The sequence below is a fragment of the Globicephala melas genome, chromosome 9, assembly GCF_963455315.2.
Source record: "Globicephala melas chromosome 9, mGloMel1.2, whole genome shotgun sequence".
In the NCBI taxonomy this organism is placed as follows: domain Eukaryota; kingdom Metazoa; phylum Chordata; class Mammalia; order Artiodactyla; family Delphinidae; genus Globicephala; species Globicephala melas.
This window is the reverse complement of record NC_083322.1, coordinates 27,019,506-27,039,722: the sequence shown is the minus strand read 5'-3', so window position 1 is coordinate 27,039,722 and position 20,217 is coordinate 27,019,506. Positions and strand designations below refer to the sequence as shown.

The 20,217-nt window shown below is 36.8% G+C and overlaps 1 protein-coding gene across 1 annotated transcript in view; it reads right to left on the bottom strand.

The window, feature by feature from the left end:
* IQUB (IQ motif and ubiquitin domain containing) overlaps nt 1-13,155 on the bottom strand; it is a 62,757-nt gene extending 49,602 nt beyond the window's left edge. The window contains exons 1-6 of the mRNA XM_030857673.2: nt 13,092-13,155; nt 7,885-8,309; nt 5,472-5,606; nt 2,164-2,325; nt 1,902-2,074; nt 1,531-1,686 (exon numbers count right to left, since the gene is read on the bottom strand). Coding sequence (XP_030713533.1) covers nt 1,531-1,686; nt 1,902-2,074; nt 2,164-2,325; nt 5,472-5,606; nt 7,885-8,305 — 1,047 coding nt within the window. The 5' untranslated portion in view covers nt 8,306-8,309; nt 13,092-13,155. The remainder of the gene's footprint in view (nt 1-1,530; nt 1,687-1,901; nt 2,075-2,163; nt 2,326-5,471; nt 5,607-7,884; nt 8,310-13,091) is intronic.
* Nucleotides 13,156-20,217: the final 7,062 nt, after the last annotated feature.

Below are 20,217 nucleotides of genomic sequence, written 5' to 3'. Positions count from 1 at the left end.
TAGGTAAAATATAAAAGACTATATAAATATATTTTCCTCTTTTCTACTCTTATTTAAAAGTCAATTGCACAAAAACAATAATTATAAAAGGAATTACAGGGCTTAGAACATAAACAGAATGTACATGTTTGTATGATAATAGCACAAAGAAGAAGGGATAAACTTGGAGTTCTATTGGAGCAAGGTTTCAATACTTTATTAAATTTCAGTTAGTATTAATACAAAGTATGTTGCTATAAATTGAGATGTATATTCTAATCCCTAAATTACACTTGGAGCAACCACTTAGCAAACAACTAAAAAAATTTTTTAAACAATAAAGCAATAATAAAAAAGACAACCTCACTAAAATTGGACAAAGTATCTGAATGTACATTTCTCCTAAAAATATATATAAATTGTTAATAAGCACATGAAAAATATTCAGTATAATTAGCCATCAGGGTATGCAAATCAAAACCACAATGAGATACCACTTCACACTCACTAGGATGGCAATAATCCAAAAGTGCTGATAAGGATATGGAGAAATTGGAATCCTCACACACTTCTGGTGGGACATAAAATGGTGCAGCTGCTTTGGAAAACAGTCTGACAGTTCCTCAAAAAGGTTAAACAGAATTACCATATGAGGGCTCCCCTGGTGGCACAGTGGTTAAGAATCCGCCTGCCAATGCAGGGGCAAGGGTTCAAGCCCTGGTCCGGGAAGATCACACATGCCACGGAGCAATTGGGCCTGTGCGCCACAACTGCTGAGCCTGCGCTCTGGAGCCCACGAGCCACAACTACTGAAGCCCGCGTGCCTAGAGTCCGTGCTCTGCAACAAGAGAAGCCACCGCGATGAGAAGCCCATGCACTGCAACAAAGAGTAGTCCCTGCTCGCCACAACTAGAGAAAGCCCACGCGCAGCAACAAAGACCCAACTCAGCCAAAAATAAATAAGTAAATAAATAAATAAATTACCATATGATCTAGCAATTACATTCCTAGGCAGATACCAAGAGAAATGAAAATACATATCCACATAAAAACTTGTACGTGAATGTTTATAGCAGCCTTATTCCTAACAGCCAACAAGTAGAAACAAATCAAATGTCTATCAACTGATAAATGGGCAAACAAATTGTGGTATATATATTGACCTACCTACAGTAGGTATATACAATTGGGTACATACAATGGAATATTATTTTGCAATATAGATTGCAATATATTGATACATGTTGCAACATGGATAAGCCTTGAAAACATTATGCTAAGTAAAAGAAACCAGTCACAAAAGACTCCACATTGTATGATTACATGTATATGAAATGCCCAGAATAAGCAAATCAATAGAGGCTAAAAGTAGATTAGTGGTTGCCTAAAGCAGAAAGGAGTGGAGGGAAATAGGGGCTGGCTGCTATTGGATGTAGGATTTATTTCTGGGATGATGAGAATGTTCTAAAATTGACTGTGGTAATGGTTGCATAACTCTGGTTACACAGTAAAAAGTCATTTAGTATTCGCCTATAATAAAAGTTATCTTACCGCCTTTAATCTTTTAGCATGGTATTCTGCTGCTGAAAAATATTTTCCTGGTGCTACCAGTTTATCAGTCATATTTGATACATACACACCAATTTTAGTCATCTGTGTGGATGTTGTATTTGTAGTTTGCTGGAGCTTTCTTCTCTGAAAAACTGTCTAAAATAAAAACATTTAAAAAATTTAAATAAATATCCACTATATACACATAAAGTGAGTAAAGAACATATTTTCCTACACATTTAAGTTAATATCTTTTATTATTTTAATTACCATATAATTCCCTAGAAGATTTTAATTTTAGAGAGCTACACAATAAAACATTTTTTGATTCTGTAGCTTCAAAATCCTACATGGAAAAATAAAAATATTACCTGTGTATCCCTACAAAATGCATTCAGTTTTTCAGGAATCTTTTTAGGTACAGTTTGTGTTCCAGCATTGTGATATTCCATTCCTGTTACTTTATGTCTGAATCCACCAAGAAATGGTTTGTGAAAATCAGATTTTATAATCTCAACACCTACTTCCTGGTACTGATCAATGCCTGAGGAGATAAAACCAAGATTAAATGAAAGTTCAACTACAAAGGGACTCTAAAAAAATACTTTATCTAAAAGATATCAAATAACTAACCAGTTTGTACTCTGACAGTTATGATTTGAGAGGCATCACTTGATCTATCTAGTCTTTTGATTGGATATAGAAATGGATGTAAAGAAAAGATTTCAACTTGGACAATATCCTGGGGCTTAACTCCATGTTGTAGTAGCGTCTCATGGTCTTTAATAAGCATTCCTAAAAATGAGATAAAATTATAAAAAGTGTTATGGCAAAGAAATGATTATATGTACTCATTTTAAGGGATGGGAAACATCAATGGTGCTTATATGAACACATATTGTTTAATTACCAAATAGCGTATTGATGATGTCCACCTCTTGCTGTATTATTAGTATCAAAAACTCCACAATGGAAAAAATTAAGGTGGTACTCCTGAGCAAGAATTCAGCATTATAAGTAAAGTAAAAATACAACTCTCAACTAATCAGAAATACAAATATACAATAACCATGCAATTATAAACATTTAAAAATAAAAAACACATTCTATAATATAAACAAAATCATATTCTAAACATCGATTCTCTAAAAAAATCACAATGTTGTATACATAAGCATAGGACATATCCATATCAGGGAAAGCCTGATTATTTTAATACACACTCCTAATGTATACATTCAGAGTTCTAAAGAATCCCTTCCTTTCTGTTTCTATAATCAGAAATTCATATAAATTAATTCATGCCAAGGTAGAGCTAAGACTCAGTTTTTTGCTGAAAAAAGTGTATATCATCACCTTACTTTTATGTTTTATTGCTTCAACTTATACCCCCAACCCCACTGGTTTATTTCATAAACTGACTATAAATTTCTTTCTGTATTTTAAGGCATACATAAATACGTACAATGTTACTGGCTGCTGCTTTGTATAATGATAGAAACTATAACAGTTTTCCAATGTATGTTCTTTCTAAATTACAATTAGGAATTTAACATAGCAAAGGTTTGTTTTACTCATTCTTAGAAATATGTCAGATACCACTAGTCTATTTTAGCTATGTTCAAGAAAGCACATTCAAAAATCTTTGAGTTTTGGGCTTCCCTGGTGGCGCAGTGGTTGGGAGTCCACCTGCCGATGTGGCGGACGCGGGTTCGTGCCCCGGTCCAGGGGTATAAGTTGGGCCGTGGCCGTGGCTGCTGAGCCTGCGCGTCCGGAGCCTGTGCTCCGCAGCGGGAGAGGCCACAGCAGTGAGAGGCCCGCGTACCGCAAAAAAAAAAAAAAAAATTAACGTTATATGGATTTTGCAATAGGTTGAATAATGGCCCTAAAATATATCCATGTACATTCCTAGAGTCTATGAATGCTACCTTATATGGAAAAAGTGACTGCAGATTTTATTAAGTTAAGGATTTTGAGATGGGTAGATTATCCTGGATTATTCACATAAGCCTTAAATGTAATCATAAGTGCCTTTTAAGGGGAAGGAGGAGGGAGATTTGACTACAGAGAAAATGATATGACAGAAGCAGAGAGAGATTTAAAGATGCTATGCTGCCGACTTTGAAGATGAGGAAGCCCAAGAATGCAAGAAATGCAACTCTAGAAGCTGGAAAAGGCAAGGAAGCAGACTCTCCCCAGAGCCTCCGGAGAACAGCCCTGCTGACACCTTGATGTTATCCAAGTGAAATTGATTTAGGATTTTTGGCCTCCAAAACCATAGGCAAAATAAGCCACTAAATTTGTTAATTGTTACAACAGTCATAGGAAACTAACAGAGATTCCTCTTCCAACTAACACAGAGCCCTCTTCAGCCCTCTAATTGTTTCTATTGTAGGCTTAGTCCCACCAAACTTGGACTCCAGTTCTAGTACTAGAAGAAAGTACCTGTCTTAGAGAGTGGTTGGCACAGAATCAAGCTCTTTTTTTATTGCTGCTGACATAAGCCAGTGGTGATGCATGGTATTTACACATAAAGAAGAAAAGTCATGAAGTGCAAAGAAATAGATTCTTAGGTACCACTGGCCAGGTGCTCAGTCTCAAAGTGCTCTCTCTTCTCCAGTTTTGAACTTCACCTTATAGTTAATGCCAAGCAGTTCCAAATTCCCTTTTTGGAGTCATACCTATATTTAAGTTCAGACTCTGCCACTCATAAGCTTTGGGAATTTGCAGAAGTTCCTCAAGCTTTAGTTTCCATCTCTCAAAAAAAATTAATAGTAATACCTACCTCAAAGGATTTTTGTGTAGATTGAATGATAATGTGATAATGTAGGCAGAATATTCTGTAGAAGGACTAGCACATAGTAAGTGCTCATTGAATTAGCCATCATCATCAACATGATCATTATCATCATCAGTATCATTATTGTTACAATAACTATTTAAATTTTAGCTTTGTTTCCTCAATCAAGCTTTAGTAACCTGTTGTTTGAATACATGAACATCTTACTATTGGAGCACATTCATTACAATAGTTTTCTAAAAATAATTTTGAAACAGAACTGATTGTTTTTCTCTGATTTGGCAAGGAGGAAGAACTTCATAGGTATGGCTTATTCCTTTTTAGCACTTCGGATTTTCCCACCAAAAAAATGTTCTTATTGCCCTAGAAACTTGTGGCATCTTTATAAGTTAATATCAAACTTTTTAAAATAAAATATTATGATCTGTGCAGGCATATTCTACAGAAACATTTCCTGAGCTATTCTAGTCTGCTTAATTCTATCACAGTTACTAAGACCTCAGCCTCTCATGACACAAGGCTAATATAAGGTGGGCTACTCAATATTGCCCACAAAATATAAATAAAGTTGAACATCATCAGAATGTGAACTGATCTTAATGTACAGAAGACTGATAAACCATTTTCAGTCCTCTTCTTTTTCTATATATACATGCTCATTCATCATCTATCTTTTTAACCTCATTTCCTCCTACTTCCCATATATAATTTACTTCTATTCCCTCTAAATTCCTTACTACTTCCCAAAAGTCCCAGGTTTTCTCACCTCTTTGGGACTTAGCAAAAGTATTATCACTTTTATCAGATGAAGCTTTCTAGAATCTCCCAGTTTCCTTCCTCGCTATTCTCACAGTTTTTTGAACATATCTCCATCAAAACATTTACACACTGTGTGGTAACCACAGCATACATCTTCTTCCTTCCTAGTCTGTAAACAACTTGAAAACAGGGATTTTATTTCATGTTTCTTTATATCTTTGGCTCTTAGCAAAGTATTTGGAACAAAGTATGTCCTCAATAATAATGTGTTGAATGAACGAATATATAACCACAGTATAATGTTCAAACAGTAAACATGAAGATATTTAGTTTAACAAATCAAAGAGAAGTCTTGATAAGTTTTATTAGCCTCCAAGCTTACCTGCACATCTTATCTGCAGGACATAAGATGGGACATCTAATAGAGATGAAAAATGATCCTTGAGGCGTTTTAGAACAGTGTCAACTTTAAACGGCATTATAATTTCCTGGCCCACAGGAAGAAGTACAACTTTTACTGTAGAAAAAATAAGAGAAAAAAAGAATCACAGTTAAAAGCAAGGGTCAGCATCATAGAATCCACAGGCAGAGAAATATGGGACAATTTGTAATCACATAGAATGCAGGTTGTCTCTGCCATGTTCTCCCACCACACCTCCATAATAAGAGCTACTGTTCATTTTCTAAGAGGAGAAGTGACAAACATTCAGTTGCAGCATTTTGCTTTGAAAATCAATGCATAATCTCAAGAATTAGCATCAATGGTCAATGCCTGCTCCCCCAACTCCAGCTCAAAGTTCAGATCTCTCTTGCATTGCCTTATATGAGGATCAGTGCACGTTCGAGATTACCTCCTTGCCCAGAATACTGTGAGAAGGAGGAAATGAAACTAAAGTGCTTTTAAAGATTCTTTTAAAATCATTTAAAATTTTTAAAGATTCCCAATATCTGGTATATATAATTCAGATATAAACATAGGAAACATCTCAGAACATCAAGTGTTTTTGTGTAGTATTACAAAGGGAGACCCTGAGACCTGAACTTAGAAACATACATGCTTTGATTAGATATTTATACCATGCATCAGGAAATCAGTGTGTACTCATGAAGTTAAGAAAAACCAATAGGGAAATTTTCAAAGAAAATTTTCCTTGACCTTGCGATGACAAAAGATTATCTAAGTCCATTCTTCTTCCCATAATTGATTTATATCTATAGCTGGCAAAATGCAAAACAGAAAATCATTGTTTTTTACAAATATCTGGAATAACTATGCACAAATCTACTTTTCACAAAAATGGACATTATGTAGCTCACTCCCAACTCTATAAAATAAAAATCAAGACACATGTTAAAAATAGAGAAAAACTGTTACTATAAAATGATTATCTGTTCAGAAATTATATGGAGGGTATATGATACTTAAAAACTAATTATGATGGGGTAAACTTTTTACTTTTATATCTACAGACTTTAAATTTTAATGGAGAAGATATAAGTAAGATGGAGTGGAGAGTACACATGTAGACCAAAAAGTTTCATATATTTCTAGATGCCTGACATGACAGTTTTCATAAAGCTCTATGAGACATTCATCACTAGTCCCAGCATGAAATGTAACAAGGCATTATTGATGCTAAGGTTCTTTAGTCTTGTTAAATATTATTTTCACAGTTCTCTCTTAGTAAGAGAACACTCTCACAGATGCTACATTATCAGAAGGCTATTTTAATTGTTTACTGGATTCAACATTCTATGATTAATGTATTTTAAATTTTCCATAGCAGTGACTTCCTAAGCTTTGGGAAGGGAAAGTTTGTTCAGGAATCTGTGAGCCTCAGGAAGTACAGGACCAAGACCACTTTTTTTTTAAATCATCATATATTTGGTAAAAGCTATAATCACAGAATTATCAAAAAATGGAGCCCAAATTCACAATGAATAATGTAATTGAGGGATAATAGCTTCAATTAGGCATAAATGGGCTTGATTACTTTTCCTCCTCCTTTTTATTCTTACTTGCAAGAGCTAACTACTCCACTAGATTCAAAAGCTACATTGTACCAGCCAGACTAAGCTGCTGTTATTGTTAAATGATGACCCATGTTCTCCACTCTGTGGATGGAAACTCTCTCAAAAGTTATGGACAAGGGAGGAAGGAGCAGTCAGTTAACCACCCAGGTAGAATTCTCCATGTAACCACCTTCTTGCTGCTCCCCTTCTGCTTTGTTATCAAGAATGTAGTAATAACTTCCACATGCCATGGGATCAACATTATGTCTTTAAAATTAACCCATAATGAAAGACAACAATGATTTTTCTGAAGCTTAATATAAAGTTAACACTAAGCAGAAATATGGAAATATGTAAAAGCAACGAGATATGTAGAATGAGTACTGTATATGAAACTAGAAAAATATGGTGTCAAGTTCCCATCCCCCTACTTGCTAGCTATGTACAATTAATTCCAAAATGGCATGCAAAAGAATTACAATTATACTCAAAAATTTCTCCCTAAACATTTTAAGAACCTATTTTATTTTGGAAAAACAGAGAGACAACACTTTAAAATTTATTGATGCTCCTTTATTTAGGGAAGTAGATACTGCAGAATAAAGGAGAGGCTTCACACATAATTAAGAGATTCAAGTGGCATAGCCACAGAGGTTTGGTGGATAAGAGAGTGGGAAAGTAATATCAAATATAAAATAAATCTTCAAGCAAAAGCAAACAAGAAAAAACAACCATTCTTCAAAATGAGGCGGAAAAAATACCCTATCATCCCTAGGTAATACCTGTTGCTGACGAATCTTTCATTGATGTTTTCAGAGATTCCTCTACAGCCTTTATTTTTTCCAGAAATGCCAGAGAATCTTTTGAATATTGTTCAGCTGACTGCACTGCATTATCAGATTTAGCTAGAGACTCTCCACCGTCTCCTGGAGAATATGAAACTTGTTCATCTGCCGTAACGTCTTCCATGAGTTGCTTGACATCATTTAGTTCCAGGTTTAAAACGCTCTGGTCACTCGGCTCCTCAACACGTTTTTCACGGCCCCCACTAGATGGTTCTAGTTCAGATTCACAGTCTTCAGTTTGATCTGACTCTGGAACCTCTTCTGAGGGAACTGGAATATTGGTAGTCCCAAAAGCATCCTCTCTTTCTTTTGATGAATCAACATTCTGAGCATCAGATCCTTCCTCCTGGTCAGACATTGTCCTGAATTAAAAATAAATAAATAAATAAATAAATAATACATATATATATATATATATATATATTTACTACACTTAAAACTTCTACACCAAATATCAAATTCATTGCTGGCATACAGCAATGTTCATAGTATACTATAATGTGGCTCATTATTTTTTTAATATTATCTTAGTAATGGCATTAGGCAAAAAACATTGGTGAATTTTTAATAAAAACACCACAGAAAGTAAACATGTGTACCAAAAAAAGAACCTCAAAACACAAAAAATTTGAGAGAAATATTCTATGAAGAATATATTTTAAAAATTCTAAAATATATTGTCATCTCTTATTCAATGAACAATGCCTTGTGAAAGAAAAATTTTTTTCAATAGCCTTTTTTCTAAAAAAGTCTATTTTTGCTTCTGACATTGCAACTGAATAGAAGCTCCAAGGAACCTGACATCTCCACAGCAACTATATGCTGGAAAGTACACACTGTAGTAGCTTTGCTCTCACAAATTGTAGCAGAGGTGTCCAGTGACCTCTGTCCCCCAAAACAAACATATCAACAAACAAATGTGGGTTGATCTTGGAGCTAACTAGGGCCTAAGCTACAGCAACCAAGAGTTTTAGGTTGGGAAACAGTACGACAGCATACAGGAGCTTGGGCCAGGGTGGGCCAGAGCAGCCCAGAGCCAGGCATCAGAGGCAGGAGCTGGATCACAGCAGTGAGAAGCCAGTATAGCCAGGAGCCTACCTATAGAGGTTGGCAGCCAGGGAAAGGGGATAGGGGAAGTGACCCTGAGGCTGATTTCCGAGGCAAAAGCACAGGGAAGATTAAAACTTGAAATAGTAGTGCGATGGAAAGGTTGTGTTTGGGACTTTCACTTAAGCATAGATCCTTATGGAGAAAAAAATTAACCTTAGTGAAGTTCTCTGGCTACCAGATGACAAATTAAAAATAATTAATAATAACAATATCCTGAATAAAAATGTATACTTGTTGAATTCAATGAATACAGCATTAAAGCTGAAGAAGAACTAGTGAACTGGAAGATAAATCAAAAGATTGTATATAGACTGTTGCAAAGAGATAAGGATATGAAAAATATGAGAGATTAAGAGCCATGGAGAAAAGAATCTCCCTGCCAACTCAAGGGGACTTAGGTTTGAGCCCTGGTCCGGGAAGATCCTACATGTGCGCAGCAACAAAGACCCAACACAGCCATAAATAAATAAAAGAAAATTTTAAAAAAATATATTAAAAAAACAACAAAGAGTGTGCAACAGAGACTGCACGTAGCCTGTGAAGCCCTTTTCAGAAAAAGTCTGCCAGCCCCTGATCTGGCATGTGCCAAATTGGAGTCCTAGAAGAAAACAAAGATGGAAGGGAGAAAATATCATAAAAGGTAATGGCTGAAAAATTTTCAAAACCGATTAAAAATATGAATCTACAGGTCCAGGAAGCACAATATAAAAATATACTTAACAGGATAAATAGAAATAATTCATAGCCATTTATATTGTAATTAAATTACAGAATAACAGAAAATCCGAAAAGCAAACAGTGATCAAGGACATATCATCCACTGTTTTGAATCATATTTGCTGGCATTAATGCAAAGGAAAGAAAAGTAAAATCACTGCAATTTCTCATCAGAAAAATAGAAGCCAAGGCAATAATAGACTAATTAAAGGAAGGTTAGCACATGACTAATTAAATTAGCACATAACTAATTAAAATAATAGACTAATTAAAGCTATCAACCCAGAATTGTACACCCAGCAAAACTATCTTTCAAGAAGAAAAACAGAAACATTTACAGACAAGTTATCACCAAGATATCTGCTCTAAAGGAACTTCTAAAGGATACAATTGAAGAGGAATAAAATAGGCCCAATATAAGTCTGAAGCGCAAGAAGGAAAGGCTAACAAATAAATCATAAACATATGGGTAAACCCAAATAAATATTGTCAACACAAAATAATAGCAGAAAATTAAAATATGAGACAATAAGAATATGTAACTGGGAAGGGAAAGATGACAATAAACTATTATCAATTCCTTATACTGTTTACAAAATTGAGAGCTATGATATTCTTAACTCTAGACATTGTTAAATTAAATATGCATAGTTAAACTTCAAGAACCAATAAAAGAACTGAAATAAAGTTTTAAAATTCCGGAACAATAAAGAGAAAAAAAATGAGACAAAACTGAACAAAACTTCAACTTTTAAGAAGTTCGAGAAACTTCTTTAGGCTCTCACCCACACACAAAAATCTTCCTTTTGGTTATTTTCTCCTATAACAAAGTTTAGTGGCCTGATTAGAAAGAGAGCACCATAAAGAAGCCTTACCTCCTAGCAACATAATTATCTACCCTTTTTGGAGAATCTGAGATAATGCTTTTGTTTCTATCTGGTGGGTCAGCCTCCCCCCAAAATGGCCAAGACAGCATCTTCTAAAACAGCAACAGCAACAAAATCAAAAACTTCTGCTCTTCAAAAAAGACAACTAGAAGAATCAAAAGGCAAACCATACACTGGGATGTAGTTTTTTGCAAAACTCTTAATCTGATAAAGGACTTGTACACAGAATATACAGAGAACTTGCAAAACTCAATAATAAGAAAAAAAAAACAGTGAAAAAAATGAGGAAAAGATTTAAACAGATCCATCACCAAAGAATACACACAAGAAAGCAAATAAGCAGAGCCAGGACAAGATTGAGGCAAGCGTGGCACCTGCGCTACCTTATACACGCACTTGCACCTGAGAATAAATGCCTCCTAAAATTTTAGACCTAGTTGCCTCACTCTAACCCTGGCCCTGAGTACAAGCACATGAAAAATGCACAATATCATTAGTCATTAGAGAAATGAAACTTCAAATCACAATGAGATTTCACTACACATCTATTAGAATAGTTTTTAAAAAATTTTAGCCCAACAATAGCCAGTGAGTATGAATACAAGTGGAGCTCTTTCTTATACCTTGAGGCAAAAATGAAAACTGATATAGCATTTGAGATAACTGTTTGTCAGGTTTCTTGTAAAATTAAACACATTTATCATATGACCCAGCAATCTGTATCCTTTACCCATGTGGAATGAAAAACTACATTCACTCAAAATCTTCACACAAAAGTTAATAAAGGCTTTATTTTTAATCACCAAAAACAAGAAACAACACAAACGTTCCTTAGCTGAGGAATGGATACACATACTATGATGCATTCATAAAATGGAATACCACGCATAAATAAAAAGGAATAAACTATTGATACACACGTGTGAATCTCAAATAAATTATGATAAATGAAGAAGCCAATTCTAAAGGCTACATACTGTATTGTTCAATTAAGTGAAAAAGCAAAGCTCTTGGTTCACAACCTCCAGAATTCCCTGGGTAAAACAGAAATTGAACCTGGTACACAGAGGGCAAGGACAATCGAAGAAAGAGGCAGACCGCTCCAGATTGCAGGTGGCAGGTTTAATAAGCAAGGACACTTACAAAGGAGGATTGTCTTAGGCAGCCTAAAGACAGTAAGTCTCAACATCTACCCGCCAAAATCCTGAGTTTATGAGATCTTAACTGGGTTCAGTCAGGTATACAGTTCCGATGGTCTCAATAGCACATCTCCTAGTCCAGGAACAATGGGCAGAAGGTACATTCCAAGGACAGGAGAGGGGGAAAGAGCCTCCGATTGCCCCCCTGGGTAGTGGGTAAACCGGAGGTCATGTCCTTTCAATGACCTCTCCTCCACCAAAAGCACATACCAGTATGTACAATGTTACAGATACGACTACTTTTGTATATGTGTAGAATACCTCTGGAAGGTGAACTGGAGGACAGGGAGTTGGGGAACATGGGTGCAAGACAGATTTTCACTGTTCATTCTTTTTACTGTTTGAACTTTTAATTATGTATTATGTATTCAAGGGTAAATGTTATAATCTTTAAAAAGTTGTTTAAAAAGAAAAAAAAAACACTCTACTATGATTGCATACAAAAACGTCCCCCTTTCACCTACAATGCATAATTTCGTTGGTATATCCAGAATATTAGTGTAAGTAGTAAGGCAGAGATACAGTTTTCCCTTCTACCAAATAGACTTGTTGAGCTTTTAAGTTTAAGAGGGCACAGCAAAGACCGTGGGTGGAGAGGAGTGAAAGAGGAATGTCTGAAAGCGCTCTATTTACTAAAGACGAAAAATGGTCACCATGGATGGCTAAACATTTTCTAATGCCAGACTGGGTTGCACACACGTCTTGCTTCTATATTATTAACCGTGATAAACACTCGAGGTGGGAGGTGAGGTACACCTCCTAGCTTGATGCCGCTACTTCCGAATCCCAAATTAGAGATAAGAGCCAGAAAAGGAGCCAAGAAAGATGGGATGCTTTGCGCAGTTTTTGGGTTTTGGTTTTTTTTGCGGTACGCGGACCTCTCACTGTTGTGGCCTCTCCCGTTGCGGAGCACAGGCTCCGGACGCGCAGGCTCAGCGGCCATGGCTCACGGGCCCAGCCGCTCCGCGGCATGTGGGATCTTCCCGGACTGGGGCACGAACCCGTGTCCCCTGCATCGGCAGGCGGACTCTCAACCACTGCACCACCAGGGAAGCCCATTGCACAGTTTTTTAGGCAAAGGTGAAACATTCCCGAGTGGCCATACAGTCCCCAGAGCCCAGGTTGCATCAACGCCCCGCACAGAGCCCTCGGAGTCAAGCGCCTTAGTCACCCGCTCAAGGTCGGCCTAGGGGTCGGGCCAGTCTAGGTCAGCCAGAACCTGTCCTCCTACCTAAGAAACGCAGTTAGTCGGGTAGAAGCGGTTTCCCGGGCTCCTAGAAAGCCAACTCCACACGCCGAATTCTGTTTCCGGTTGTATCCTAGCAACCTCCCCGGCACCACTCCCGCGAGAAGAGGCGGTGCCCACGCTTAGAAAAAAAGGGTCGAGTGATGGAGCCACGGGAGGGGGCGGGGCCAGGGGAGGGGCAGAGAGAAGGAATGAAGCAGAGGTTGGGGCGGGGTGAGGGAGAGAGCGGATTTGTTACCTACTCGCTACCTAGGTCCGAAAGTGGTTATGATGGTAACCACTCTCTAAGCTGTCTTTCACACTTGTGAAATGGCACAGTTCTCCGAACCAAATACTGACAGCGATTCGCGCTATGGATATAAAAAAATCAGGGTTAGAGAAAATGTAAATATGAAGTGAGAGTGAGGACTTAAGCAAAGGAGAACACAGGTGTACAACAGGTGCCTACTTGTTTTTCTTAAATTTGGAACTTGGCTCTTAACTCCCTTGCAGCCAAACAGAAAAGGGAGTTAGCAGCTATTAAATAATTCCGCTTTTAAGTCAGGAGAAGCAAAGTTATTGTTAATCACTGAATTATAAACGCTTTTTTTCCCCTATGACTATAAATTCTTTAAATTGAGAAGGTTTTTAAAGAAGCACGTATTATTGCGGGAAAGGATCAATTGTGTTCCTATTGTATATGTAGTAACAAACTTCATGTGGCTTCATAATAGCTAACATTTATTATTATTTGTTACTAAGCACTTACATATACTTCTAATTTAAATTTTACAATGACTTTTTAAAGGAAGAACTATGATCAGCTTCCTCTTACTAATGAGGAAACTAAGGCTCAGAGAGGTTTGGTGGGGGAACCAGAAATAAACGCAAGCAGTGTGACTCCAGAACCTCCATTTTTAACCACTATTCTATGCTGCCTTTGACCTAAAACCGTTTGATAGTTAAAAAGGATGTAAGATTAATTAATAAAATTAAAATTTGTGTTATATATAGTACAGGTCCATTCTTCCTTCATAATGTTCAATGTCTTCATTCCTTTATGCCATTCTGTTGAAATTGCATTCTCCTCTCCCCAATAACTTCCTAATGGCCAATGTAATTTTTTTCCGTCTTTATCTCATTTTAAAATAGATATTTCTTACTAGAACAATATAAAATATGTGTTATATTCTCAGATGAAATTGGCTTTGCTAATGGTTTTAGATTAAAATGTTTTTGTTTTTGTTTTTGTCTGCACCCGGTCTTAGTTTCAGCAGGATCTTTAGTTGCAGCACGCGGGATCTTTTTTTAGTTGCGGCATGCCAGATTTAGTTCCCTGACCAGGGAGGGAACCTGGGCCGTCTTCATTGGGAGGTTGGAGTCTAAACCACTGGACCACCAGAAAAGTCCCAAAGCATATGCATTTAAATCATTTCATGAATCCACATATTCATGAAGAGCAAAGGTCATTTTGATAACCACTAGTGTTAGTCTCTCATGAATAAACCAGATGTTGCTGGAGATATGCAGACAAATTCTTCCCAGTGATCCCTTACTCCCATCTTCAAAATCATAATGTATCTTAAATTTTACTAGTAATGAGAATTTAATTGGTTTTAAACACTCACCTTTCTGGGTTTCCTGTTTAAAATGTATCATTCACTGCCCTCCCTGTTAGGGACAGTATGAAAAGCTAGATATAGTCATAGAGGCAGGAGATGGAGGCATGAAAACCTGGTGGTAGATAACTTAAGTACTTCACCATCTTAAATGTGACTTGATACCCACTATATGTTCATATTTTATTTATAGTTTGCTGTGGAGGCGATTTTATACAACTCAGTTTTACAATATAAGCCTAACTTAATTGGTAGGCTTCCCAGGTAGTCTATACAAGTTGGAAAGCACATCAAAATCACATACATACATATGTGTATATACACACACACAGAGATATACAGTTGTTTGGTTATATAAAATAAACGTAAATGCAAGCTGAAAATAACCAATCAGAAAAAGACCCTCAATTCTAAAGGTGGAAAAGTAATTTAAAATACCATTTTACTTTTCACCATAAACCTTTGCATTTTTCTCAGGATTTATTGCCCAAAATGACTTACCTTTATTTCTCATGAAATAAGAATCCACCTTTATTTATCTCAGCTTTTATTTATACATTTCTTTTAAAGTATTTTTATTTTTACAAAGACGCCATCTAGTGGCTTTATGAAATCAAGCATTTCAAAGTATTTCCCATTGTTACTTCATGCTAAAATGCAAATGAATGAATCAGAAAAAAATATTAGAATAATTTAGACCAAGGACCTGAAAATTATTCTTTAGAAATTATCTGTAAGAACTGAATTTGGATCATAATACCTTTATGAGCTTGTTAAGAGACTGGAAATACAGATCCATAGTCCCTTTTCTGAAAACTTAAGAGACAGATGTGTTTGAAATTCAGGTTTTTTTCAGATTTTTGAAAGGTAATATGGACAAATACTGTATATTCTGTAACACCTTCAGTGGGTCTGGGGAAGTACTCCAGAAGCAAATACATTAATACTTCTGTAACAAAATATATTCATAATCACATTAAAGTGGGATAAAGACCATAAACAGTCTTTTCTCAATTCAGGTCAGGGTTTGCTTCCAAATGAATTATTAAAACACTTCCCGTTTTCAAACATTTTTGGAGTTTATAATTTAGATATGGAATTGTGGACAATATTTTACCCTAAGAAAAAGAACCAACCCTCCAGTCACAGAAAAAGAGAGTTAAGTGAAATATTATCATAAAATAGTAATGTTTACCTTTAGAAATGCCTAAAATGTTCACCTGAAAAAGAAACCAACATATTTGAAGATTATGAGAAATCTCAAAAAAGAATCTCTGCAATGCTTTTCATTTAGTCATGTATAGAAAGAAGCGAATTGACCATTCATATCATGTACGCACACAACAAAAAATAAGCAACTAATATAAAACGAAAGACCACTTTGAAAATTCTGTTAGCAATGTGTGGCAAGTTAAATTTGAGTTCTATAGTACATTCCAAAAAAAATTTTTTTTAACTTTGGTTTTCTATTTCTTGTTTCTATATATGATTTGCCATGTTCCCTTTCCCCTGCCTCTGTTTATGAAACCACGTGTTGAAATGTCATCATTCTCAGCCCAGATCCATTGTGTGACTCTTTTGAGCACTGTCGACCCTCATTAGACATGTAATATGAATAAGAAACAAACTTTTGTTGTATTAAGACACTGGGATTTAGGGGTAGCCTATTCTAATTCACTATTTTTCTCATATTTTCCTTCACTAAGGAGAGTTTTGGCTAATTACCTCTAAATGAAATCATTCGAATAAATTTCTTCAGTCCCCATAAATAATTCAATTTCTGTATCACATTCCCACTTTGATTTTGTTGGGGAAGAAGAAATTTTCCTCTACCCTTCCAGAGTCTTCTGCCTGGTCAAAGAATTAGGTTGACATGAGACAGATTAACAAGAGAAAATCACACAAATTTTAATAACACATAACATGGGAGAGACCCAGGAAGACTGAGTAACTCACCAAAATGGCTGAAACCCTCACATTAAATACCATCTTTAGCTAAAGACAAGAGGATGTTGTGAGTAGTGGTTTGGGACTTCAGAGGGGAGGAAGGCATTTCACAAGGATATAGAAGAGCGAATGTTTGGTAAATAAATGTTTGCTGGGCCATGCAGAGACAATGGAACACGGAAGTTTTAACAGACTTTGCTAGGTTCCTCCCTGTCTATACACCTAGTTCATACTATAGTTATGTATGGTGATAGCTTCCTTCAAAATTTCTTCCTGAGTCTTTTAGGCCTTGATTGTTTTCAGCTCAAAATAATCTGCATACCACAGACATATTGGGGTGGCAAGTTTTGCTCCCCTACAATTTCTTGTGAATTCTATTGAAAATAAACCTCTTCATTCTCCTCTAAACCAAACTCCTATCTTCTCATTTACTTTTTTCTCCATTGTAATTGTAGTATAGACTGCCATCCCACCAAGTACTGAGTTTCAAAGGAAATTCTGAACTAAGATGCAAAATACTACTCATGGTATGTTTGGTGATTCGTTGCTTTACCCTAGACCCCAGAACACACTTGCATAGGCAGTTTCTTTAACTTCCATTTGTCTATATAGCCCTTGAGCGTGGGAGTAAAAAGAAAAGGCTGATATTAACCTATATGTGGGAATTTTCTTCGATGGAGCACTGTTGATTTTCTCCCTTTGAAGAAAAAATGTGAGGGTAGCAAACTGCCCTCCAGTGATTAAGAAGCCTGATATAGATAACTGGGGACGTGGCAAGGGTTCAAGCTCTAGTCAGTCCTCTCTTCAGTTGGAGAACACGGTAGGCAAGGTCCTGCAAGACCTGAAGATCTTGGCTTTTTGAGAAAAATGAAAGTGATCTTCAATTTCATGGGAGAGTTCCTGGGTAAACAGTAGAACACAGACTCTGGAATACTGTCTTGGCTGTTAGAAGGAATTAGAAGAGCTGGCCCAGTGGGAAGGCCCATTTGAAAAGCCTGATGAAGCATCAGGTAAAGAGACTTAACTTCTGAAGGCAACACAGCAAGTCTTCCCATTGTAGTAGGTCCTAAATTCAGCTACTTAAGAATCTGGTGACAAGAGTCATGTGGATTTGAGGAAGCTCTCACCTGGACCCAAGTGAGAGGCAGGCAAACCGGCTAGGTTGACCAGCTGGGTTGACCTGGGGAGAAGTTGCCCTGCACTCCACTTTGCAAATGTGGACGAGGCAGCCCTCAGGGACCCTTGCACTTAAGAGAGCTGGCCTCAGGGCCTCTGGGGCCCCTCCAGCTCAGAAATGGAGGCTGACAGGTTGCTCACCCCTGCACCCACCAGCATCACAAGAATAATGTAAGCTGCCTGATCTTCTCCATTTGATAGATTTGACAGAAGATTGCTTTCCTTTTTATCTAGTATCCTAATATTCATGGCTGTGCTCAAAAATAAATCTGCTTTGCCTTGTAACCACAAAAAAGCTCAATTAGCTTCACTTCTCTAACTGTACTTTAGGATTAGAAAAGGAAATTAAAACAGAGATAAGCTTCCTTACTTCCATCCTTAATTCTGAGGGAAAGGAGTCAGGGAGTGGAATAATGGGGAAGAGGCAAAATGACACCTGAGGTCTGGCAGCACATGATGGCTGCCACTGCTGGCATGATATCCTTTCTATTCAGAAAGGCAGACAACTTCCCAGCTTCTCCTGATCAGAAAGGATGGCAACCCTCAAGGCTGAGCCATATCCTGTGTGCCCAGGATAGCCATGGCTTATACCTATTACTCTTATCACACTTCCTTTCACTCTCACAATCATTACACAATGAATGAAAAATTATATGCTTATCCTAGATATAAGCCATTTTCATCCCAAAGGAAAGAATCCCAGAAATTTGAATATTCTGCACTCAGTCCACAGACTGGAAAAAGGGGGCATCACTTTGCTGCTACTTTCTTCTTTGTCTGCAAAGCTCAAACTGATTAGCTTCTTTTTCTTGAGGTGCCTGGATTAGGGTGATTTACTTGAATGAGACCTATGAGGAGCCCAGGGAGACTGAAATGGGCCACTCGGAAAACTACTCAAATTAGTCTAGAAGCCACTCAACAACAACTGAAGATCTTTAAATAGAAGAATCAGCTGCAACAGATCAGGAAAGGTTAATCTGGAAGTTTATAAAAAGCACCTGGAAAACATCTGCAGCCATAAAAACAATCAGGTGTAAGATTATAGGGGCAGTTGGAATGGCAGCTAGGAAGTGTAAAAGAGTGGACCACACAGTGATGTCTTTAAGATACCTATCCCATTAACATTATCTGCCTATGATCCATATGAAGATTTCTGTACAAAATGAAATCCAGTTTATTACTTTAGTTTTTTACAGGTACTTTGACAGAAAAAGTTAAGAAAGCAGATCTACATTCTTTTTTTTTAGATCTACATTCTTTTGGTGCAGTCCAACCAGTACAGGCAGGAGGGACAGCATCCCAAGAATATTCATAAAAAAATATAATGTTTAGGAGCATGAGTCCTGGAGCAAGACTGTCTAGGTTCAAAAGTTAGCTCCACATCTTACTATGTAACCTTGGGTATGTTATTACACCGTCTCTTTGCCTCAGTTTCTCCAGGGTTCCCATGTTGCCTAATTGCAGGGGAGCACTACTTGCAACTGAATTCTGGTTTCTTTTTCTGGAAAAATTTGCAGCATCTGACTCTTAAGAGTTGTAATGCAGATCTAATGAGTAACATTAGTCAAGTACTTAGAAAATTGCCTTTTCTATTAACAAACATTAGTCATTATTATTATTACTATGACTACTACTGCTATTCTACAACTAGCATTCTAATTTCTGATGTAAACATCGTATAAGGTCCCCTTTTATTAACAGCCACAGGAGCTCTGCTGGTGAAATATATAAGATGCCAAGGATCATGGGAGAAATGGAGCTGGAAGTATGTATCAAGTCACCTTTCTGTTTTCATGTACCCAAAGGACCTGAAAAAATTGTTGGCCAGAAAAATAGCTTGAAAGCACTATGCAAACATGCTTTAAGATCATATATTTTGACCTCAGTAAAATTATATATTAAAGCAAATGGTTAGAACTGAAAAGGAAGATATAAATCATAAATTCTACTTCTTTTACAGAGAAGGAAATAAATAGGTTCTTTTGAGAAACTGACCACGTGCCTCGACTTAGTCACTGAGTTCACGGTAGTGGCTAGAGCCTGGGAATGAGAGCCCCTGGACTCGTCCCCAAACGCTTTTCCCACTTCCCACATAGAAGCGTCCTCTTGCACTCTGACTGCTAAAAATTAACTCAATCCACTTTAAATATTCCTTTAGCATTCAATTTGCATCTATATAAGGGGAGAAATACTGTAAAAAAAGAAAAATACATTTTTTTCCCTCATTCCAAAAATTCTAAAAGGTTCTGTTTGGCCACAAGAGATAGCAAAACACATATATACATGCACACATACACACACAAGAAACAAAAGTACTTTGTTCTTATCTTTGAAGGTAAGAACTACCAAATTTAAATACTTAGAAATGATAGGAGGCTAGGTAGAAAAGG